The following is a 26,572-nucleotide window of genomic DNA, read 5'->3' on the forward strand; positions in this document are numbered from 1 at the left end:
ACAGAACCGGCATATTTTGTGAATTTATTCCTCAATATGACCATGAAAATGGTCTTCAAGGTCAAACACTGAAATCATGTCGACATTATTTGAAAATTTTGAGTTGAATGGAATACCAAGTTTTATTTGCAGTTGACAAAAGGTCAGGACCTAGTCACAATAAAACTCCAATATCAGTTAATTTTCTATCAAAACGACATTGAAATTAGCCTTCAATGTTAAATGCTGAGATAGTATCTCCTCCTTTTCAAAATATCAGGTCATATAGAAGATATATAGAGAGAAATACAAATCTGAAACAAAAAACGCTATTATAAGGGTATTTCATGATTTTGGCCGGCTGACAATACGAGACATTCAAACGGGGGTTGAGACTTACGATTCTAGTGGCACGCCTACCAATTAACTTGGGAGAGAATAATATTGGGTGGAGGTGAGTGTTGAATAAGTTCAACCAGTGAAAGAATCAGAAGCATGAAACAAACCATTAGCCATCAGAAGGGCGAAGAAGTTGAATTGGTTATATAAGGATCTTTATTACTATGCAGTGATTCAAAAGAACCAATCATTCCCACCTTGTGGGGGTTTGCCAATTAAAGTTTTTGGCCCAAATTTATCAGCTGGACAGCCCTACTGTTTGACTGAAGGTGGCAGTAGTTTGGAATTTCTTCATGGTGTCGGTGCTAACATGCCTTCTCTTCGCAAGACAATGGGATATTTAATGTCCACCACCAACAACCAATGCTGGCAGATGGAACATCTGGCTTGATGTTCTCATGATGGATGGCACACATCAATGCATCACCCTGAATATGTAGGGTGACAGTGCATAGCTGGGTCAACATAGAAAAAGCGAGATCGATTCGTAATTGTAGAACAGGTACATAAAGTACAAGACAATATTATTACAAGGCTGTTTAATGTGTATCATCCTTTAAAAATATATTTTGAAGGCAGCTTGTATCTTTGTCTCCTCCAGGAATAAAGAATGACATTTATACTTGATCTTCTTGCCATGATAGCAAGTTGCACCTGATATTTCCCACCAAGATCCATAAATCACCATCAGGAAGCTCCTCGTGGAAAAATTGAAGTCACTACACCAACTCAAGATGGTGCTCGTGCAATGAAACAAGTCTTCGCACAATATCCAAAGACATTTCATCAAAACGAAACATCACTACCCCATAAAATCTTTAAAAAGAAAACCCTGATTCTCATGACGGTCTCATTCTTCTGGGAATTTGCATCGTAATTTGCACTTTGCAAAGACCAATATGGATATCAAGAGGAACTCCAACAGGCTGAACACCAACCTTCCACACAATGACAGTGGCTGTACCAGTGAAAATGAAATGTTGCAGCTGAACATTGGTGGAAAATGTTATAGGTTGAGCCGAGAGCTGGCATTGGGCCAACCAGGTACAAGACTTGCCCAGATAGCAAGGCTGGCAGAGTTAGGCCATGCCTCTGAAGCCTGGAGACATCTATGCGACGACATCTCTCCTGGCCCGGAATTCTTTTTTGACCGGGATCCTGGGTTCTTCTCCATTGTCCTGGCCTTTCATCGCAGTGGTAAACTGCATTTGCCTTCAATTGGCTTTGCTTGTCCAAGACGCCTTGCTGCAGAGTTGACCTACTGGGGCTTGCACCCTTCACAGGCCGAGCGCTGCTGCAGCCTTCTTTATGATGAGCGACAAGGTAACAAGCTTACTTATCCTCTGAATTTGTCAATCAACCTTTCTCACTCCTCAGTCTCTAAATATAAAGTCTCAAAATATTTACTTTTGTTTTTGCTTTCTTGCCAATCCTTTTCTTCTGCACACCAACATGCTGGTACGATGTGATTACATATGTACTCATTGTTGAACACCAGACTGTTCCTATTCGAAGGGAGGAGGGTGGACTGTTAGCAAACATTGAAAAGTTAGCATTGTTAGAAACATTGGTCAGTAGCCTCCAGAAAGTTTTTGGGTTTAAATAAGTAAGTTTTCACTCTCCAATGAATAATTTGTTCTTGCTGAAGCAATCCATTCACTTGTGTTTTTCATTCACTCATCTGTATTCACTGCTAACCCACTATGTTTCGGTCATCACAGCTGAGCTCGGTGATCACCATGAGTTGAATCATAACCTCTCAGCTGTGCTTCCCAATGCTGATATTCAAGACCCTTGGCTTTTGAGACCCCACCACTGGCGTCATCGCTTATGGCTGTTGTTGGAGCAACCAACCAGTTCTCCAATCGCCCATGCTGTCGCCATTTTCGCCATATTGCCAGCTCTTCTTTCTTTGCTTGCTGGAGCAATGGAGACCGTGACCCATGAAGATGAAGGTGATGAATATATATGGTCAAACATCGAGGGGGCTTGTGTTTTGTACTTTACAGCAGAGCTGGTGTTGCGATGGTTCGCTACACCGAGTCTTGCGGTCTTTGTCCGCTTAAAACACGTCATTCTTGACCTGATGTTATTGCTGGCATACTACGTGCATCTAATCTTGCATTGGTGGTCAAACTCTGTTCATGGCAAGACCCAAGGTCATGGGTATAAGGTGCTGCATCAGCTGCACAGTTCCCTTCGGCTGCTGGATCTTCTGAGGGTCTGTCGAGTACTACGTATGGTCAGGCATACCATTAGTATCTGGGCCCTCATGTTCACCCTGCGTCAGTGCTTGCAGAAGGTAATACACTGCACACCTGTATTAAAGTTAAAGGACAGCCAACAAGTTCCACTACACTTTCACCTATTAAAATCGTATGGTGGTCATATTTGGGATAATTTACCAAACACTGGCTCATTTATATTAAGAATATCGTTTTTAGCTCACCTGGAACGTCATTCCGGGGATCTTATGGGATGGCGCATCATCCGTCCGTCCATCCACAAACACTTGAAACTTCTCTGAAATTACACAAACGATTTTGATGAAATTTGACCACAACCTTCATCAACCGTGATGTACCAAAAAGTTTGTTCACATTTTAAAAAGAAACAAACAAAAAAAAAATAAAAAGCGGGCCACCACATCAGTTCATTTTGCCAATTCAGTTGCACATTGACTTCCTCCCCAGTATCATTATTCTACCACGTGAGCACCCAAGGCTATTGCCCCTATTTTCATACATTACAATATTACCGTGCCCCTCCTTCTTCAGAACTCATTCGAAAAGCTTTCTCTTGATAAGGGAAAGAGGCTGAGGATTAGTATCTTCCATATCATTTTTAGAACAAGTTACCCTAAAATCAGTTCGAAATTAGCATCCTCATCATTCAAAGCAAATTAAAACGTGAAATCAAACATGCACTTTTCTTGGTCTAAGGTTTAGGAAACGACAGAAGGGTGTTTTAGGGAGTGTTCTTGTCCACATTGAGAAATGTTTTTTTTTTTTTTTCAAAGACCACTCACTGCGTTGACCTTTCGTGTTCCCACCTGAATCCCCGCCTGGACCATGATGCTGGAGAAACAGGTTCAAATCCCATATACCATGTGTCTGTTGTCCACTAAAGTCCCTATAATTAATGTAAAGGTCCATTAATGTCTACGAATGTCTTTGCCTTGCTCCTCCATAAACCTGACATCGCTATAAAAAAGTTATTTCATATATTCGACAAAAAAAATTCAAAACGACATTCATCATAAAGAGATGCGAGCGAGGAATTTGTGTTTTGATTTTTGGCCTGCTATATTAAATTAATAATTTATGTTTCATTGTACTGCTTAATACAAAGCAAAATTATTTTTTTTGCATTTTCATTTAAATCAAATATCTGCCTCTTTTTGGGTATTCTCCCACTAAATACACACTATCTAATAAGCACCTTTATTTGATATTTCTTTGAAGTCCTTCCACATTTTCAGCTCTCCCATTTTTGAGTGATGTAAAATATGATGCTGTGTATGTAAATGAAGTTCAATCACTCAAATGTACCACACAGCCACATACTCATGACGGAACTCTCCTACTCCTTGCGAAAGACGCCTTGGGGTCTTTCACGTCACCAACAATTTCCTTGCAATCGCGCAGACGTGACACCCGACTTAACGTCCATCTGAGGGACAGCAATACAGTACATTGAAAACATTGATGCATCACCACACCTGCAGAACCCCAAGGTGAGTTTCTCAGCCTGGTCGAACCCAGGCGAGACAGCTCAGAGGAAAGTCCACATACCTCCAGGCTATATTAACGAAACACACACACACACACACACACACACACACACACACACACACACACACACACACACACACACACACACACACACACACACACACACACACACACACACACACACACACACACACACACACACACACACACACACAGCCTGGTGTTGGCTTAATGGTTAGGTGGGCTTGGGATCCTGAGTTCAAATCTCCTTCGGCTGTTGAATTAATACCAGGTGGGGTTGACTCTGCCTGTCATCCTTCCAAGGTCAGCAAAATGAGTGCCAGCTTGCTGGTATACTGTGTCAGAGTGGCGACCCATCCAGGATTGTGCCCAATAGCCAAGGAGACTACATTGGCAGCACCAACGCTCTGCACAGAGTATGGTCCCAATGGATGGATGGACATTGGACACCTAATATTAAAAATATATATATATTTATAAAAAATATATAAAGTCACTGACTTGTCTGCCATATGAGAGAAACAGGTCTCATGCTTCAGTCTCATTGTGGGAGACTCCATTAATATTGAAAGCTTAAGGGTGCACATGCAGAATCCAGGAGGGACAGATTGCACATGGACAGATCTCCTCTATAGGTTGTTGGGCAGACAGGGACAGATCTCCTCTATAGGTTGCTGGTGTACCAACCTATAGAGGAGAGGAATAAGCCATTTTGCGATGGACAGAGTTCTTATGGACTGTTTAGTTCTGAATTTTTATGGAAAGACTAGGAAAGACTCATGATGCCCAGTGTGCGACTGGCTATGGTGGCCAGCTTTGCAATACATGGGTGGCTCAGGAGAGGTCAGGGCTGATGCTGAGGCCTAAAAAGTTCAAGAGACTCAAACTCTTCCAGTGTCTGATCATGGAAATCGACAGGCATGTTGTTTGATTATCCTTCTGGAGTGATATGGTCACACGATGAGATTTGCCAGGATTTAAAGGCATGTTCCATTTATCAGACCAGCAATGAATCAATTCCAGATGAGCAGGCAGTGATGTCCAGAGAGGAGTGACATCAGAGATCAGGCTGTTTGACAAGAGGAAAGATGATATCGGCAGCGATGATAGATTTGACGTCTTGTAAATGGAAGTACTCTTAGTAGCTTATGATTGAGAGGATCTATTTATACACCCTTTTGTAAATGGGAGTAATGTTGCTAGACTTCCAGTCAGACAGTGGGTGACCAAAATAATACAGGCTGAAGAGAGCAGAAGCAATCATTGCAGAGTAACATTTGAAAGTGTGTGCTCTGATACCAACTCGGCCTGTCGCTGATGAACAGAACTTTCTCTACCTTCAGTGGTGAAAGAATCAGAGTGGAGAAAGCAGTATGGAGGGTACAAGGTGAGGATAGGGTAGGACGGGTATCATGCAAAATATTTAGAAGCAAACACTGAGTTGAGACCTGTCATGTTTCCATCTGAGCTTAGTTGAGGTTGTTTGAAGTAATGTCCAAGGAGATGGAGGGGGAGCCTATACCAGAGATGGGTTTGACAAAGCACCATCATGATTGAGGAAGGACATACTTTGGAGAATTGGTTCCTCAGAATATCATGATGATGTGTTTCTGGCTTGCTTAAGGATGAACACAGACTTACAAGCCTTACTGAGCGAACCAAAGTTGCCCCAAGTCAGGTTTGTCTTCCATGTTTAAAAAAAAGCAAGGATAGCTAGGAACCAGTCTCACCAAAGGATTCAATGTACCAGGATCTAGGGGATAGCTGGGAAAGTTACTGATGGGGTAAGATAAACTGGTGCATGAGAAGAAAAAAAAAATGGACATTTATGAAAGTATTCCCATGCGGTACCAATATCAAATGCTGTAGAGAAGGCAGTCCAATCATCTTGTGAGGACAGATTGCAGGACCTGTACCCAGTTGGCCTGTGCGAACAACCAGATTGTGTGGAATTCAGGTGACCAACAATAGCCAGAGATCAAGGGGTTTGAGAAGAACATGGTCAGAGTAGCCCAGAGGGCAGAGGGGGAACATGAGATTGTGTGGAAAGTTTGTCATGACTACATCAATGAGGAAGGACATACCAGTTGCAGAAAACTGGGATGAAAAACTTACAGGTTGGGTCAGACCAACAGTCGCAGAAGGATTTTGCTGCAATGCCATGGCCGGTTGTTAGAGAGTCAACACCAAGCTGGTTAGCATGGTGATAGTTGAAGTTGCCACAGGTGAGGAACAGAGAGATGGGCTGGATGATTCTGAATTGATCCATGTCCGAGCAGAAATAGAGGTGTATATATGGAGTCACCATTGTTGGGTGCAAGGAAAACCAGACAACCAACCATAAGTTGGTTTCTGAGAAGTATACACAGCCAGAGGTATTTCAGGGAGCTAGGATGGGCTAAGCACAGTCACAGGATAGCGAGGAATGAAATTATTCACAGACAGAAACACCACACCCGGCCTGAGGGAGGGCCCCATCAAAACAGGAGAGTAAATTGCAATGGAGAGACACCGACAAATCAGAGACGACCTGTGAGAGGACCGTTTCTGTTCAAATCACAATATCCAGAGGTGCAGCAGTTGATAAATAATCAGTTGAATGTGTCCTTGTGCTTTTAACCATTTTGCAATTTGCAATGTTTCAACCACCAATCGCATTTTCACTCCCACCCCCATACCGTCATAATTGTCCATTTCAAAATGCTTTACCAGGCTATGGTTTCTGTTCCTCAGTTGGGAATCCTCTGGCTGCTTCTGATGACTTTTGGCGTGTTTGGATTTGCACCCCTCGTGTACATCGTTGAACTTGATCATCCTGAAAGCAACCTGACAAATATACCAGTGGCAAACTGGTGGGCCATGGTGAGTCAACTGATCAATGTATACTGTACAAGACCAAGATTTGGAGAGGGGGCATTGACAAAATTCAGAGAAAACTGACTTGGCATGTATGGGTGGCACGAATGAATGGATACATTAATTAATTTCTGCAAACATCAATGAGACAACTCAATATACCAGTCTTAAACTGCATCAATATAGTAGCACAGATGAATATATCACATAAGTGCAATGCCACATCGGTCCACCTCATACACTACATGGCCAAAAGTATGCGGATACCCCCTTCTAAATTAGTGGATTCAGCTATGTCAGCCACACCCATTGCTGACAGGTGTATAGAATCAAGCACACAGCCAGGCAATCTCCATAAACAAACATTGGCAGTCGAATGGGCGATACTGAAGAGATCAGTGACTTTCAACGCGACACAGTCATCAGATGCCACCTTTGCAACAAGTCAGTTCATCAAATTTCTGCCCTGCCATAGCTGCCCTGGTCAACTGTAAATGCTGTTATTGTGAAATGGAAACGTCTCGGAGCAACAACAGCTCAGGCGCGAAGTGCTCAGCCTCACATGCCGGACTGTGGCGTGACACCGCCCCTCTCCCAGATTCTCCATATTCAGTCGATCAGTCTGCGGATCTGTCGCTGAAAAGCAAAGGCGGCGGCATGTGTTTTCTGCTAAATCTGCGGTGGTGCAGCCACGCCATACTGTTAAACAAATCCTGCTCTTCTGAGCTGGAATCCATCATTACAAACTGCAGGCCCTTCCATCTTCCACGTGCATTTGCATCTACAATAATATTGGGCGTTTACATCCCACCACAAGCAAACGATAATGCTGCAATGAACGAGAGTAGGCTTATCAAATCACGTCTGCTGAAAGAACGTACCCCAACTCTCCCATTATCGTTCTCGGAGACTTCAAGCACACCAACCTGATCCGCGAAATCCCCAACCACAAGCAGCAAATCAAGTTCCCCACCAGACAGAATAAAATCTTGGATCATTGCTGCAGCACTGCACGAGCCCCTCTGGGGAGCTCTGATCACACTATGATCCATCTGATACCATCATACAGGCAAAAACTGAAAAAAAATTCAAAATCAAACACCAAAACAATGCAGTCATGCACAATGGATGCCAAGGAAATTGTTGGGGTGTTTCAAGTGCACAGACTGGATTACCTTCAGTGCTGCGTGCGGCAGTCTGGATAATCAGGCAGACACTATAATATCGTACATTATCTTCTGTGGAACCATGTGCATTCGAAGCCGATGAAGACTCGCATAAACAATTGGGCACAACATTCATCAGGCAGATGAACGATTTATTAATGAGGGGTTTCACCATTGGCAAGGTAAATCAAACGAAAAACGACGGCTAACATCAAGGATGTCTGAAAGATACACAATGACAGGTTATAATCATTTCAAGAGAGTAATAATCAATTTATAACAGCAATATTATGACCTCCCACGATTTCACTTTTAAAAACAAACTCCCAGCAATATGATTATGATGACCTCCCACAATTTCACTTTTAAGAACACCACCTTCACTTTTAATAACAAACTCCCAGCAATATTATTATTATGACCTCCCACGATTTCACTTTTAATAACAAACTCCCAGCAATATTATTATTATGACCTCCCACGATTTCACTTTTAATAACACCACCTTCACTTTTAATAACAAACTCCCAGCAATATTATTATAATGACCTCCCACGATTTCACTTTTAATAACACCACATTCACTTTTAATAACAAACTTCCAGCAATATTATTATATTGACCTCCCACGATTTCACTTTTAACAACACCACCTTCACTTTTAATAAAAAACTTCCAGCAATATTATTATATTGACCTCCCACGATTTCACTTTTAACAACACCACCTTCACTTTTAATAACAAACTTCCAGCAATATTGCTATTATGACCTCGCACGATTTCACTTTTAATAACAAACTTCCAGCAATATTATTATAATGACCTCCCACGATTTCACTTTTAACAACCCCACCTTCACTTTTAATAACAAACTCCCAGCAATATTATTATTCTGACCATAAACCACGATTTCACTTTTTACATGCGATTGTGCAACATTAAACAATAACTTACATGATGTGGCCTGCCACAAGCTGATTGCATGACAACAGGTCATCTGGTTTAACACCTACATGTTTGCAATCGCTGAAGACAACCTGTAACTTGATAACAATTCATCATCCTCAGTGATGCTTGGCAAGACACCGACGACATAGTGTTCCTACACTTTGGCCTAAACATCCCCATGACGAAATTACGTTTCAACACAAGGCGGGAACAACTACAAATATATCACTGAATACCAATTATTGTTATCCATGCCTTCAACAACAGAATCTCCTACTTGTTTGGTATTTACAAGACGTAAAAACGAAACTCTTACCATGAACAGCTCAGAAAACATCGAATTAGTCACCCTTTGGCGAATCACCTCACCATCAAATCACAACTGCCACCCTGTCTCACACTTCCTGTACGAGGGGCGGGCTTCCGTTATGTCATCTCCTCCTTGCTTTCAAAAGTTTTACAACAAAAAAATTAATGTACAACACTAAATCGGCCAGCCTACACATTGCATGGAAAACAGTGACCTCGTATGCCAACAATAAAACCCTGGTTTACCAAGGACTACTTGCAACAACTGCCAAGTACAAACTGCAGAAAGCAATCGCCAAGGCAAAGGTCACTCAACTACAGAAAGAAACTCGAGGAACAATTCAATGCAAACGACCTCTGCAGAGTCTGCCAAGAACTTCAAAGAATCACAAATTACCCAAAAAATTAATGAAAACCCCACCCACGATTAGTGATGACCCCATGCTCCCAGATCAGCAAAAGGAGTTCTACGGGACATTGAACAAATCCAACACTGCACTATCATCATCATCATCACCCTCTTTCTGCCATTCACCAACCAACCATACGAGGTGAGAACAATCTTCAACAAGAGCTCAAGTGAGCACAATATACGCCCGGACAAGAAGGTATATACAGAATTGTGCTACAACATGGAAAACAGCATCCTGGTTGGCATGGCAACCACTTTAGATGACGAACGTATGTCACGACACACCATCTCCACAGTCTGTACACCTATGTACCAAATATAAAACGTGAAAGTTGAAAACTTTGGGAGTTAGAGTGTGGACAGGAACGGACGGACAGACAGACAGACAGACAGACGGACGGACAGACGGACGACCGGTATCACATAATACACCCCGATATATATATATATATATATATATATATATATATATATATATATATATATATATATATATATATATATATATATATATATATTGGGCGTATAAAAAGGCACAACAAAAGGAAAGCAGGACATGACAATCTCTCCCCCTCGGTGCCAACCACCTGCAGCAACCAGCAAGCCCTCGTATTCAGACATCTTCAACACCTCTCTTCTCCAGCGGAAAGTTCCAAGATGCTTCAAAGATTCGATAACTCCGTAAGTCATCGAAAATCTCACGCCTCAACGACGACAGACCTATTGCCCACACACTAGTGGCCATGAAAGCATTTGAACACCTGGTTCTCGGTTATTTAAAATCCCATCAGTTCGACCCCCTGTAATTTGCTTACAGGTCTGTTGACGATGCAGTGAACCTGGCATTTCACGACACTCCAACATCTGGACTCACCAAATTCATGTGCACGCATCTTCTTTGTCGATTTTATCTCGGCCTTTAACACCATAAAGCACGATTTCAAATTGTTCCATAAACTCACTGAACTGAACATCAACACTTCAATGTGCCAAGGGATTCTGGACTTCCTGCTCGACAGACGTCATGTTGTCAAGGTAATATAAACAAACTGACATCACAACACCAATATCGAAGCACGGGCGCTCCGCAAGACTTGTGTTCTCTCTCTCCCTTGCTTTTTTATATTTTTTTACTCTTCAATAATTTTCTATCTCTCAATAACTCCATGAAAATACTGAAATATGCCGATGACATCACAATCGTTGGACTCATAAACAAAAAGGAGGAAAACTCCTGCCAGGAAGTTGGTCGGGCAGTCAAGTGGTGCTCTGACAATAAATCTGCTTAACGCCTCAAAAACCAAATAAATAATTGACTTCAGACACAATAAAAACCTCAAAACTCCAATCGACATCAATGGCCAAACAAGACGAAACAGACTCTTTCAAATTCCTTGACACGACCATCACCAATGCTCTGAAATGGGACATCAATACAGATTATGTAATCAAGAAAGCACAGCAACAAATGTATTTTCGACGTCATCTCAAAAAGATGAATCACTGGCTGCAGGTACAGTTCTACATCGCGATAATGGAGAGCATTCTGACCTCATCAATTACAGTATAGTATGGAAACAGTGATGCACACACAAAGAAAATAATAGAAAGGATCATCATCCACTCTGCTAAAATAATTGGCTGTGAACAACCCTCCATCGCAACTTTGCACTGGAAATAATCCATCAAACGAGCAGGTAAGATCATTGAAGACCACTCTCACCCCACACGTCATCTCTTTCAACTTCCCCCTTCCGGAAAAAGCTATCATATCACTTACCACCAGAATAAGAAGCTTCAAAAACAGCTTCTTCCCAATGGCAGTAAGAACTCTGAACACTCAGTAACCGATTTAGCACTTAATCAAAGAAACCCTCACACTTCATATTCAGCTAATACATTGACACACTCGATATGCCAATATGATTTTACTGTCTCCTGTATATTGTATGTCTCTGGTTTGTTTTACGTACTGTAAAATGATGTACAATTGGTTGATTGCTGTAATGCGCCAAAGCAAATTCCTATAAACATAGGATAACTGGCAATAAAACTATTGAACTTGAACCACCTTGGTGGGAATTTTTTTTTTTTTTAAAGGGCTCCATAAGTTTCTGTGCATCAACATCATGAATCATCATGCAGAGTTTTGAAACTATCTATTGAGCTGCCTCGGAGTAGAGAAAATAAATGTTTTAGGGGGTGGTAATTAGATTCAAGAAAGTATTGATACTTGCATAGATTGAGCAAAAGATTGGCAGATGCAATTTAACCTGAGCAAGGGTAAGGTGTTGGGGATGGGAAAGAATAATGAAAAGAGATTACGTGATGCAAGGGGTAATTTTGGAGTGCGTCACACAGGAGAAGGATCTGGGGGTGGTAATAAGCAGCTATATGTAAAGCAAATAGGATTTTACGTTGTGTTTGGAGGGAGATCATTCATAAATCAAGAGGTGGTGTTAACATTGTATAGGAATTTAGTGAGGCCACACTGAGAATATTGTGTGCAGTTTTGGTCACCACAACTCAGGAAGGACATAGCTGCTGTGGAAGAAATTCAGTTCTTCTCTGTCAGAGTCTGAAACCATTTATTAACAGCAAACAACAACTAATAACAACCACAAAAAACAAACATGCGCATGGGAAAGAAGGATATACAGGACAAGCAATATTAAACATGATCTTCTTTCTACTCAAAATGCACATAGCAATGCTCCTTATACTATTTTGGACAGAAAAAGACAGGGGAGGGCTACACATCTGGCAAGGGTAAATGGAGGGGAGGGCTAACAAGCATGAAGTAGTGTGAACACCAGTTCAGCCTTGAGGAGAGGGTGATAATAGGTTAGAACAAAACACAGAGACTGGGTGGATTATTTACAATGAGACGTCAGTAAGGTGTTCTCTTCAGCAGCTGGGCAGTTTTCATTTAAACATTGGAGTTCCCAGTTTTGGATATGTACATACTGTATATATATATATATATATATATATATATATATATATATATATATATATATATATATATATATATATATATATATATATATATATATATATATATATATATATATATTTCAGTGATATAAAAGCACATAAGAATGAGTAAGATACAATTCTATTTTGCTTGTAGTCAATTAAAAGCAGCAAGTGAATACAACTGAGAATACACGAATATAATTTTTTTTCCCACACTTCCATGGAGAGAGTTCAGTGCAGGGCGACTAGATCGATTCTGGGCCTAGCTAGACTTAGCTATGAGGAGCAGCTGAAGGAGACGGGGCTTTATACACGAGAAAGGAGGAGGTGATGAGGAGATATTTAACATAATGAAAGGTATTGACAAAATAAGTGCAGATTAATTATTCAAGAGTACACAGTGATAGGACCAGGGGCTATAGCCTGAGAGTAAAGAAGAGGAGAGTTAAGGTGGTAGTAAGGCATGGGACTTTTACTCAGAGAGGAGTTAATGCATGGAACAGCCTCCCTGGAAAGGCAGTGGCAGCAGAAACATTGGATAATTGGAATTGGATAGGTACCTTGAAGTTATGGAGATAGAGGGGTATGAGGATGTTGATAAGGCTTTTAGGTAGTTTGAGCATTGATGGGTGATTGTATGCATGTGTACGGAGTGTTAGTGGGGTCTCAAGGGGTGTTGTGTGGTTGATGTGCGATTTTTTTTTTACCCAAGCCCATGCCCCCTCCCCTGGAGAGGGACGGGGGCAATACAAAAACCTACCAAAAAAAAAAAACACTTTTGCATTTTTTTGCCAGGGTCCCTTTTAGCAGTGTCTCGAGCCATTGACCGTGATAATTTGGCCACATTTGCCGAAAAGAAGGTGAAGATTTGGGAAGTATTTTGCATGTTGGATAGAGTATTTTGCATGTTGCATGTTGGATCAAAGGGCGGATGAGCTCCTTGTGAGCCAACGGCCATCCATATCTGGTGCCCAACTGTGTCTGCGGACGTCCTCCTGCAGTTGGGTCACTTCTTATTAGGAGGTTGGTGGCAGGATTTGCACTCCGGCCACCGTAAAACCCTTCATTCCGCAAAACGCAAAAACGCAAAAAAATCTGAAAACCCACTCCGTGGGAGTACCTCCTGTGCAGCTTCCCTTCGCAGGGCAGCTCACCGGATGACGGGATTGGGGCAAAGCCTTCGGGACCCCCAATCTTTGATAGGAGGGAAACCACGGGGTAACATCCCTGGGTCAGATTGCGGGAGAGTGTGTCGGAGTGGTGCTGAGGTGTCGTCCACCAGACGGCAGTCTCCTTGGGTTAACCTGAGGCGGTCCCTTCGGGTGGGTGCCTGGAATGTCCTATCCCTAAGAGAGGATGATCACCTGTCTCTGTTATCATCTGAGCTCAAGCGTTTGGACATCGGGATTGCAGCTCTCTCTGAGGTTCGGAGACCGGATTGCGGCGAGATAATGGTGGGTGGTTACACCTACTATTGGTCTGGTCGCTCTGATGGTTACCATACCCAAGGAGTTGCTGTAGCTGTGTCCAATAAGCTGACCCCAATGATAATTGAGGTAACACCGGTCAACGAGCGTATTATGAGATTAAGGATTCGTCACTCATTCGGTGTCATTTCCCTGGTCTCTGTTTATGCTCCGACTGAAGCGAGTGATCTCACCGTGAAGGATGCATTCTACGCCACACTCGAGTCTGTGGTTGATCAGTGCCCCAGACGAGATACACTTCTAGTCTTGGGGGATTTCAATGCATCGACTGGAACTGATAGGGACGGTTATGAGGTGTGTGTTGGTCCCCATGGGTCAGGAACTATGAACCAGAATAGCACTAAGTTCCTTGACTTTGCAAGAAGTCATGGACTTAGGGTGGCTGGTTCATGGTTTCAGCGCCCACAAGCTCATCGCTGGACTTGGTATTCCAACGCTGGCGGTGTGGCAAAGGAGATTGACCATGTCCTCATTGACGGTCGTTGGAGGATGATCCAGAACTGCAGGGTCTACCAGAGTGCTCAGTTCCTCAATACTGACCACAGGCTTGTTGTAGCAACTCTAAAGCTGCACCTTAAATCCTGGAGAATGGTACCATCCCAGCCGAGGCTGGATGTTGCCAAGCTCAGGGATGAGAGAGTAGCTGAGGAGTTTGCGAACAGGCTGAGTGGACACTTGGGGGGTCTGGATGCTTTGGGGGGTCCTGAAGAGTTGTGGAGCGCCTTCAAGACCACCGTCCTTGATGTTGCCGGTGGATGCCTTGGAGCTCACCGCAGGGCAAAGAAGAATTTTGTCTCTCAAGGGACACTGGATACCATTGACCAGAGTCGCAGGGCCAGGCTGAATGGCAGAGCTGAGCTGTTCAGGGAGCTGAGGCGTAAAACTGTACGTGCACTGAGGGTGGACAAGGAGGCCTATGTGCGAGGAATCTGTGAGGGGGTAGAGCATCACCTGTGGACAGGTGATTCTCGTCCCGCTTACAGGGGAATTCGCGCATTACGTTCATCCAAGCCCATCCCTCGGAGCACTGCAGTTCGAGCAGAGAGTGGTAGGCTCTTGACAGAGGAGTCTGAAGTGAAGGCCCGCTGGGCCGGTTACTTTGAGCGGTTGTACCAGGCTGATCCCCCAACTGTCGAGTTGGACGTCAAGGGTGTTACAATCCCTGTTGCTGACCCTCGAATCAACTGTGGTCCACCTTCGCTTGTGGAAACACGGGCTGCGGTGAACCAGTTGAAACGGGGCAAAGCTCCAGGGATCTGTGGCATCCATGCCGAACTTCTCAAGGCTGGTGGAAATGCTGCACTCGTGTCGTTGCATGCAGTTTTGTGCTCTGCCTGGAACACAGGCATCATCCCAACTGACTGGAAGAGGGGCCTTGTTGTCCCTCTCTGGAAAGGGAAGGGTGATCGCCAAGACTGCAACAACTACCGAGGGGTGACGCTGCTCTCAGTGCCGGGCAAGGTCTTTGCTCGGATAATTCTCGATAGGGTTCGCCACCATCTGCTTGAGCACCAGCGTCCAGAGCAGTCAGGCTTTACACCAAAGAGGTCAACGATTGACCGTATCCTTGCACTTCGTGTCCTCACCGAACGCAGACGAGAGTTTCGGCAGGGGCTGCTTGCAGCCTATGTTGATCTCTGTAAAGCGTTCGATTCAGTGAATCGGGATGTCCTCTGGAGGATTCTTGGTCTTCGTGGGGTGCCACCAAAACTGATCGATCTGATGTCTGAACTCTACTCTGGTACTGAGAGTGCTGTGAAGTGTGGTGGTACCATCTCTGACTTATTTCCAGTTGTTACTGGAGTTCGTCAGGGATGTGTACTTGCCCCCACACTTTTCAGCACTTGTATGGACTGGATTCTAGGGAGGATGTCGGAGAGATCAAGTTGCGGTGCGTCATTTGGGAATGTCAAGATCTCGGACCTTGACTTTGCAGATGATGCAGTCATCTTTGCGGAGACTTTAGACATCCTCTTGGGGGCCCTCGAGGTGCTGAATGAGGAGTCGGAGCCGTTGGGATTACGGGTTTCTTGGGTCAAAACTAAGATCCAGGCTTTCGGTGACATCTTGGATGCTGCTGTCCTGTCTGTGTCTGTTTGTGGTGAGGATGTTGAGGTCGTGGAGAGATTCACTTACCTTGGCAGTGATATTCATGTCTCTGCTGGCTGCGAGTCAGAGGTCAATAGACGTCTGGGTCGGGCCTGGGGAGTTATGGATTCACTGGATCATGGGGTGTGGCGCTGCCGGTACCTGTGCGGGAGGACGAAAGTCCGAGTCTTCAGGTCCTTGGTACTTCCAATCTTGCTCTATGGGTGCGAGACTTGGACTCTGACCAAGGATCTGAGACGGAGACTTAATTCCTTTGGTACCAGGTCTCTTCGGAGAATCCTTGGCTATCGCTGGTCGGATTTTGTGTCCAACGAGCGGTTGCTGAGAGAGACTCAGATGAGACTTGTTACCTGCATAATCCGTGAGCGTCAGTTGCGGCTGTATGGACATGTGGCTCGTTTTCCTGACTGATCCTGCTCACCAGATTCTCTCAGTGAGGGAGTCTCATGAGTGGAGGAGGCCAGTGGGTCGACCACGTGCCTCATGGTTGCAACAGGTTGACCATCATCTCAAGGAGATGGGGATGGGCCTGGCATCTGCCTGGGGGATGGCCAGACGGAGGCCCCTGGAGTACCGGCGGAAAGTGGACGCAGCGACGTGCTGTTCTGGCACATGCTCCCATACCTGACCTGGATAGAGTAGACAGCAAAAGAGGACTTCCGAGAGGTCGATGGTGAGATTAAATTAAGAAACTGGGTGTGGATGTTTCCAATCTAATGAACCTTAATATTGACCAATATAGTGCAAGCTGACAAAACAGTGAGAGTCACTATGTCTGAGACGAGATGATGGAAATCGGAATCATCAAATACCTTGTACTAACTGTACACAAGAAATCTGTAAGATGGAACAAAACCAATTGCGTTGTACCAGGAAATTATGCTATTTTAATACTTTATGTGTAATTTCATTTCATTGTTGACAGCGGTGGTGGTGATCATTCAGGTCGTATGTGGTAACTAGTTTTAGATGGCTCCGAACTAATCCTAATCCTCACAAGTCTTGGTGAAATAATTAATTGTTTTGTCACTTTGGCTGATTTTTTTTTTAACATTTCAATGTTGTACTTTGTTTAAAATCTCCATGTTGTAACATCCTTGTTTACCAACTTTTGTTGAGTCAAGGAATACTGTAGTTAGTGGGAAATGATGGTGTTGGAAATAATGGCCATAATATTCAAAAAAGGAAATAAGAATAAAATATGAAATGCTTCCAAAGCTACATTTCACCTAAATGGTTGATTATAAACAGATGTTCAATCATTTATTTCTTATGAGGTCCAGCAGCTGCACTACTCATAATTGTGTATGCCAACCCTCAGGTGGATGTTTAACTGGGTGTCCTGTCCACCAGCATTAATTGGTTGATGTGAAATATCCCACGTTGTCCTCAATAAAGAGCAGGCAAGCCATCGCCGGCACCCTGAACAAATTCCAAATTCCTACTCTCACCTTCAGGGGGCAGCACTGCATTAGCAGCACAGCTGTGCAACATGCAAATAAACCAATATCACCCGCAGGGTGACCCGTATCTTGCCAAAAGGTGACCACGTGTGACTTCTTTAAGGTCACACTGAGGTGAACAGAGCTGCTATCCACCAGGAGCGACTCCTTGAGGAATATCTGCCTACGAGAGATTCCGATGAGAATCGTTCTGGAGTAACCATGAAAAGTATGCGTTTGCCTCATAACGTCACCAAATGATGTCATAATGTCTCAAGCTTGACATATCTAGAAAGCACTCATCGAGGTGTTCAATTTGAGGTATGACACGATATGGTTCCTAAAACTTGAAAATTTGACCTGAGGCGCTAACCATGAAGGTCAAGGCCAATCGCCACCAAACATTAATCAGCTGAGCACCAGACCATGAACTATATTCCCATGAAGTTTGAAGACGATCTGATCAAAATTACTCAAAAAATAAGGGTTTCGTCGACTCCCCCGATTTGCGACAAAGTGACCTTGACCTTGACCTTCAAAATTTTATGCGATGAAAGGGACCTCTATAGGCCTCTGATATGCGAAGTTACAAAAATTTCCAATGATAACTGTGCTCTGCAGAGTGATCGATACGTGATTACAGACAAACAAACAAACAAACAAAAAACATATGAATGTCAAGGCCAATCGCCACCAAACATTAATCAGCTGAGCGCCAGACCATGAACTATATTCCCATGAAGTTTGAAGACGATACGATCAAAATTACTCAAAAAATAAGGGTTTCGTCGACTCCCCTGATTTGCGACAAAGTGACCTTTGACCTTGACATTCAAAATTTTATGCGCTGAAAGGGACCTCTATAGGCCTCTGATATGCGAAGTTACAAAAATTTCCAATGATAACTGTGCTCTGCAGAATTTTTTATACGTGATTACAGACAAACAAAAAAATAAAAAATAAAAAATACAAGCTGACTAACATATCTTGCAAAAACTTAGTTTTGGAAAGATAATGATGCTACCCGAGTCATGTGCTGCAAACAAAAGAAGCATGGCAACAACTAATCGGTGAGCATATAGTAAAGACGAGCAAATACCACCCATCGCTGCGCTGACGGTTATACTAAAAGGGGGAGGGAGAAAAAGAGGGGGGAAGGGGGGGTGGGGAGGGGGAAGAGGTAGTGGGGAGGGGGAAGAGGTGGAGTGAAAAGAAGAGAGGAGGCAGGCGGAGAAAGGAGGGGTTGGGGAAGGGAAGACAGTGCGAGGTGAGAGGAAGGGAAGGCAGATGTGTGGTGGAGCATTAATTAAGATTCATACTGTCTCATCAAAATGATTCTGCATGGAATAACAGTAAAGATTGAAATATAATAATGTCTGAAATCCATTTTCTACTGCTCAGACTATATACACAGCCCGGAGATAAACTCCCGTCCGGACAAATCCAGAGACATAAATAATGCCCGGGAGAAAAACACCATCCAGACATAACCACCATCCGGATATCAAGAAACAGAGAGAGAGAGAGAGAGAGAGAGAGAGAGAGAGAGGTGGGAGGAGGGAAGAGCGTAGAGCAAGGATGGGACAGAGAGAGGGCGGGTGGGGTGGGGGTTCGGGTGTTAGCAGAAAGAATATGTTATGCTTTATGACCAACACACACACACACACGATATCGGCAATCGGCAGGATGGAGTCGATGCATCGACTCCGACAGAGAAGGACTGGAACCTCCCATGCTCGGGGTTTGTAACTTGAGTCTGAAGGATTAACTTGAGTCCAGGGCTAAAATGACTTCGAAAAGGGCTCGAGACACGATCTCGGGATCCATACCGGGGTTTTTGAGGACGGCGAGTTCAATAGTGTCATTTGCACCACCACCTGAGGTCATCTGCAAGGTCAAAAGGTCATATTTCAACGTCAAATTACTGAATTTTGGTATTTTTTTGCCCGTTTTTGTGTCTAACTCATAAACGGTGAGAAATGGCTGATTGTAATAAGATGCAAGTGTGTGGAGCTGTCAAACTTTGATATTTATTGTCATATCGTATTACATAAACATTATATGCATGTCACAACACTTTGCCTATTACAACTATGTCTATGTCTATCACTAGTTGGAGAGCTTTTCTTGCCTCCTGAGGCATCCCAAAGCTTTTTCTTTGTCACTTACATTGAGGACATGAGCTTTCAATAGAATGTTAGCTAAAGTAGTACATGCAGCATTACTACTAGCTAAAGGTGCATCTCCAGAGGATAACAGCTCAGCAAAATGAAAGCAGCAACGTATTTTAGTCTTGTCATACAAATTATAGGCATTATGTACAAAAAAAAGACGGTTGACATAGTCGGCACACTCAATCCACCTCTATTCAAATTATCTAGAAACTCAGATGACACCTCATTACCATCTTCATCATCAATGATCTCCATACTAGTGATATCGCCATATTTATGAACAAGGCCAAATAAACTACTTTATGCTTAAGGGCATCGTCAGACCCCAAGAGATCCTGAGTGTCTTGAGGAGTAATCTCGTCAATGAGTTCACTTCGCTCATCTGGTTTTATGGAAGTTGTACAGTTCTTGTCGCAATCAATCACACGAGAACTTGATTCGGGCATAATGTCATGCTTAATGAGTGTTTGCAAATTTACAATTTTAGCTGCAGCCATAATGTCAACTACGTCAATGTGGAAGTTTCCACCGCTTCTTTGCCTGGCTTGGCCAAAAAACTTTTCCAAGGCTTCATCTGCAAATATAGCAGGAAGAACGTAGTCAAAGTCTTTCTCTGCCAGAAGCAATTCGGCAGCATCCACATTATTACGTGTGGACACAGTGAAGGCTTCAGCAGTTTGCTGAGTTAGCTTCAGCTTACGACCACCACTTCCTTGCCATGCGCAGGTAGATATAATTTGGCAGGCCTGCTCCAGCCGAGTGAAACTTGTACAGTCTGCTGTCCAAGGCTGTCTGGATTTGGCGCGCAAATGAATAGCTGAGAAACGGTCTTTCACGTTCATCATCTTGAACCACTCACTCATTATCTGGGTGAGGATGATTGTGCCTTCGCTGATGCCCAGTGAATCCTTGAAGGTCTTTAAAGCAGCGACAGTCTTGTCATTGAACACTTGGCATACCAATGGTACGCTCTGGCGTTGAAGGGGCTTGGGGAAAACAGCGGTGTGCCTCAGCTTGGTTAAGCAAATAGGAGTAGCCTGGTCGATCTCATAAACCTTTTGAATAATCACTCCAGTAAGCTTTGTACTCATTACCATCTATGACAAATGAGAGTGTCTTGCCATCAACAGTAATCCAGTTGTTGCGAACATTTTTGAAGATGTGCACGTAGTCGTACACTAAGAACATAGATTGCTCTTGAATTGACAGCACTTGGCAACTTCCTGGTCCTCCAAGTTTTGAATAAACACTGCCATTGGTATTGCAATTGTCACATATCAAAGAAATCACAGTACTGCCAGCACCAACTACAGCTGATGCAGCTTCGATAAGGAGTTCCTTCAGCTGATCGGCAGTTAGTTTTTTTCAGGGCAAAATGCGTAGAATATAGCGTGGAACACCGAAATGGCAGGCAACTTCAACAACCATAGCATGTAAAGCAAGCATTTCGTGTTCACCACCCACTGCTGCATTTTGAGAATATCCTACAACATGCCCCCCAGAAAATCGCAATGTCTCGACCAGCTTTACCTCGTCAAACATTAAATTGACCAAACGCTGCTGTGGTTTAAGCTGGTCGAACAAGGTTTTGAGGTTGGAGTCCTGCTGACTACTAGCAAGCATCTGTTTTACCTTTTTGTTGATGGTAGAATGATTAAGCCGGATCGACGAATCATTTTGTATGCACTGGGTAATATGTTGTGAAGCTGCATTGTGAAAATCATAGTATCAGTATCAAATCAGCAACGATCAAGAGGTTTGAAGATAAGATGCAGCTGCGACAGAAGGAATGTGAAATGAGGAAGCTCGTGTGCCTCAGTCTTCCAACAGAGCTGGCTTATGACAAGCTGAATAATTTCCTTGCTTGTGCATTCATGGATGTTTACCTGGTCAGTTATGGATCTAATCTGGGACCATTTTGAGAGCAGGCTGTTCTTCTGCAAAGGAAAAAGTCGTTTGGGCACCTCAATGCCATCTTTCTCAACTTTATTCAAGAATAGAAATCAAAAAGGTGAGTGAACTTGTTGGAAATGAAAGAACTGCTTGACAGTTTGTCCAGTAGCATCAGTTCTTGATAGGTGAAGGTTTTCCTGGTCTTTTATGACGTTAAAGCCAGGAAAATAGGAGCTGATTTTAGCACAGAAGTGGTCGAAATCTTGGATATTGTCTGCAGCCTCATCAGCTGCCTTCATCTTCTTAGCTCTTGATTCTGACGTAGATGATGTTGGGCGTGGGGCTGAGGTCACCTGCTTCAAAGCTGATTTCGGTACTCCAGGAAATATTGATGGGGGTTCTTTGGGTCGTTTGCCACCCCTAACTGACACCCAATCACAATTGAAATGTCATATATATATATATATATATATATATATATATATATATATATATATATATATATATATATACATATATATATATATACATATATATATATATACACATATATACATATATATATATACACATATATACATATATATATATACACATATATACATATATATATATACATATATATATATATATATATATATATATATATATACATATATATATATATATATACATATATATATATATATATACATATATATATATATATATATATATATATATATATATATATATATATATATACATATATATATATATATATATATATATACATATATATATATATATATATATATATACATATATATACATATATATATATATATATATATATATATATATATATACATATATATATATATATATACATATATATACATATATATACATATATATATATATATACATATATATATATATATATATATATATATATATATACATATATATACATATATACATATATATATATACATATATATACATATATATACATATATATATACATATATATATACATATATATATACATATATACATACACACACATATGTATATATATATATATATATATATATATATATATATATATATATATATATATATATATATATATATATATATATATATATATATATATATATATACACACACATACATACATACATACATACATCTCTTTTAAGCACCTCAAGCTTTCTATCTCATTTGGCATTGCCAATAGCCATCTCTCCCTCTCCTCAGGATCTTTTGGGAAGGATATGACCTTTACATAAGGCGTCCCATCATAGTTTCCTCTACAACCAAAGCAGCTGCAATGACGTGGCATATTGTCACCAAAGCAGGAAACAACACAAAGATCCTGTGAGATCACCAGCTGGACAGTTTCTGAAAGAGAAACAAACAAAACATACATTAGTTAATGATGATAGAATTCAGCAAGTAGGTGCAGTAAGTGCACAATGTCATGTTTTGTCATAGAATTTACAACAGTTTTCCTCTATGAGTTGGACACAAAAACGGGCAAAAAATACCAAAATTAAGTCATTTGATCTTGAAATATGACCTTTTGACCTTGAAGATGACCTCAGGTGGTGTTGAAAATGACACTATTGAACTCGCCGTCCTCAAAAACCCCTATATCGATCCTGAGATCGTGTCTCGAGCCCTTCTTGAAGTAATTTTAGCCCCGGACTCAAGTTAATCCTTCAGACTCAAGTTACAAACCCCGAGATCGTGAGGTTCCAGTCCTTCTCTATAGGAGTCGATGAGTCGATGTGATTATCAACTACAGTATTTACTGTATACAACCAGAAACCTTGAATAGCTTTCGCCGAAAAAAGACGTCACATTTATGTGGACGTTTTAGGTATATGTTCACAAACATTCTTTATAAACAGCTGCATACAACAGGTGGAATTTTTTTTTTTGCTGTATTAGCGTATTTTCTAAATTACCGAGCCAACGGCTTGGAAATCGGGTGTTATTTCACAACTCGCTCAGGGTGACGGAGCACGAACCACTCGCTTGCTCAGGGTGACGGAGCACGAACCACTCGCTCTGAATGACGTGGCACAGCAAAAGCGTCCATAAAGAGTGAACGTTTCGCTCAGAACGACGTAGCCTGGTACCACTGTCGACAATGGGCACTCCCGAAGTGGCTTAAGCACGCATACAAGCACTTCAATTAAATGGTTGATAAGGAACGGTTGGCCAGGCTGTCGCTGCATACCATAAAGGATCCCTTTAACTTTAAAGCCCGTTTGCACCGCGCACGCAGCAGTTAATGAAATATAATGAATGAATGAAATAAAATGACTTCATCCACAAAAGAGTTGCAGCTTAATGCAGAACAACCCTGGAGACATCCCAAAGTTCAATCGCCTGTAAAATATACATTGCAGAAAATATAGACAGTTCTGACAGATGCTATGGATAGGCAGTCCCTCTGGGGGACAGGTCACAAGGTCTAGCAGTGAATGCATTAAATCATACAGCTCAATGAAGCTGGTTCCATGAAAGAAACATTGCAGAAAATCCACCATTTTGCCTGCTTGTCTGTGCATGTCACATCGATTTGAGGTCCATGCAAACATTATCACTTTTTTTTTTAACGTCCGTTTTTTTGACCAGATTTGCTTTGATTTCCTATAAAGCACCTCGCAAAACTTCCGAAAATATCGACATATCTGGCAGAAGCTATGGATAGGCAGTCCCTCTGGGGGACAGCGCATAAGGTCTTACAGTGAATGCATGAAATCATATAGGTCAATGAAGCTGTTTAATTTTATTACATTCCTCAATTTTTTTGTTCACTCAATATAATTCTCCAAACAGCAGAAAAAAGATAAGTTTAATGCTTTGGAAAATTCCCTTTTTCTTGTGTATTGTGGTGGAAAAACTATTTCCACACAATGGATCAGCATACAAAAGAGAATCTTTAATTTCGCATATACGGAGGAAGAACATTCAATGATTCACTGAAGCATTCAAATGAACTTCACTCACAAGAATCCAGACACAATCCCTCTTATACTAGTTGGATATCCAAATCATGGGAGGGTGAGACATTTGGCAATTCATCGATAGGAAGGGCTGACAAGCACAAGGTGAAGGTTTACAGTATGCATTCTCAAAACACCCAACTTGTTTCTCTGCAGTGAGCAAGACCTTTTCCATTGTAAGATAAAATTCTCCTTTCTTGTATATTTGCTTATATCAATTTGGAGGTCAAAAGACTGTCAGGGGAAAAGGGAAATTTTACTGACAGTCAATATTGACTCCAGTACAAAATAAAACCTTATTTTATTACTGAGTTCAATTAAAAGCAACAGGTGAATATAATTGAGAATAAATGAATACAATTATTTTTCTTCCACAGAATGGAGGAGAGGACATAGCCTTGCTTGCTTAAAGCAAATAGGTATAGCGGCTTAGTTACAAGACTCGTTATTTCTTTAAATTATCAGATTTCACAACAGATTTCGACACTTTAGTCCGGACGATATCCGATCCTCAAAACCGAAATTATATTTCGATGATATACTTGAATTAGTCCATGTCAGAGTAGATCGTGGAAATTCGCATCATATAATGCATGAAATCGCTCCAAGCTCCGAATTTGAAAACTTAGAGGACTTACAAAAGCGATATATTCAATGATTCGTAGCTATAATAAACAGGCATTCCATATGAGTGAGGTTAAAAAAAAAAAAAATAAAAAAAAAACTTTATAGTTAAGAAATTGTTGCAGCTTCTTCAGAGTTGAGGCATGGTTGAGCATGCCAAAAATCATGGCGGCTTCAGAACACAGTGAGGTTATCCAGGAAACGCCTTAAGACCTAGAGAGTGAGGTGGCCGAGGATCACCTAATGAAGGATATAATTAAATAATGCCATTGATCATCTTCAAAAGGGGTGTTTTAATTAACCCAAACACCCAATTTTCACTCTTGCACTTCCTTAAAGTTTTCTTGGTATGCATGCAAAGTTTCAGGCTGCTAGGTTTTATGGTTTTGGAGTTATGGAGGAGACGCGCACACAGACACTGCCTTTTATTAGTATTGACTATAAAAGAGCATGCTTATTGAGAGAAAAATTAGCTAACATGACATACCTTCTTACATTCTCATCCTCAGACAACAATAACAACTGTTGGCTATGGAGACATCATCCCAAAGACAAGACTGGGTCAAGGAATCGCACTCACCTGCATTGTATATGGTCTCGTCCTCAATAGAATCCCAGTGTATTTCCTCTTCAGTAACTTTCATGATCACTTCGTCCAACTACGAGTTTTGGAAGCGCAAGTTCAGCGAGCCCCATTGAAACCACGAAAGACACATTCTCACATCCGCCGTGCTCTCATAAGCTGTCGTCTTTCATCAGGTCTTTAATGCTTCCTGAATATTGCATTTGTGTTTGTGGGGCTGCATCCCATCTCTGATCCACAACAAATTTGAAGGAAGCTTAGGAAATGTACTGTCTTTTTAGCCTGATATATTGTAAAGGACCACCCACAATTATTGGAAATAATTATGGACACACACAAGCTTCATAAATGACAAACGAATAATTGAGGCTAGATGGTGAATGTGTTGTTGCGAGAACGGTGTTGGGGGTAATGGGTGTAAAACGGACTAGTTATACCATAAACACATATT

The 26,572-nt window shown here is 41.9% G+C and overlaps 1 protein-coding gene and 1 long non-coding RNA gene across 2 annotated transcripts in view; one reads left to right on the top strand and one right to left on the bottom strand.

Moving 5' to 3' along the window:
• Positions 1–10,186, bottom strand: part of LOC147024468 (uncharacterized) — an 80,282-nt gene extending 70,096 nt beyond the window's left edge. Inside the window, exons 1-4 of the long non-coding RNA XR_015059050.1 lie at positions 7,916–10,186; positions 6,843–6,959; positions 3,945–4,050; positions 2,828–2,901 (exon numbers count right to left, since the gene is read on the bottom strand). This is a non-coding gene — a long non-coding RNA (uncharacterized LOC147024468). The remainder of the gene's footprint in view (positions 1–2,827; positions 2,902–3,944; positions 4,051–6,842; positions 6,960–7,915) is intronic.
• Positions 450–26,572, top strand: LOC147024469 (potassium voltage-gated channel subfamily V member 2-like). The gene is made up of 4 exons (XM_085884431.1): positions 450–1,701; positions 2,100–2,680; positions 6,867–6,995; positions 26,048–26,572. The coding sequence occupies exons 1-4, from the start codon at positions 1,278–1,280 to the stop codon at positions 26,303–26,305; spliced, it is 1,392 nt and encodes a 463-aa protein (XP_085740557.1). The 5' UTR covers positions 450–1,277; the 3' UTR covers positions 26,306–26,572.

Source organism: Eptatretus burgeri, chromosome 6, assembly GCF_056783735.1.
Source record: "Eptatretus burgeri isolate ZD-2024b chromosome 6, Ebu_testis_v1, whole genome shotgun sequence".
NCBI classification, from domain to species: Eukaryota; Metazoa; Chordata; class Myxini; order Myxiniformes; family Myxinidae; genus Eptatretus; species Eptatretus burgeri.

Excerpts from the sequence above, each read along its gene's own strand:
- LOC147024469 (XM_085884431.1), top strand. The coding sequence starts at position 1,278 with ATGGATATCAAGAGGAACTCCAACAGGCTGAACACCAACCTTCCACAC. Across the intron at positions 1,702-2,099 it reads TCTTTATGATGAGCGACAAG|CTGAGCTCGGTGATCACCAT; the intron begins GTAACAAGCTTA and ends CGGTCATCACAG. Across the intron at positions 6,996-26,047 it reads TGGCAAACTGGTGGGCCATG|ACAACAATAACAACTGTTGG; the intron begins GTGAGTCAACTG and ends TCTCATCCTCAG.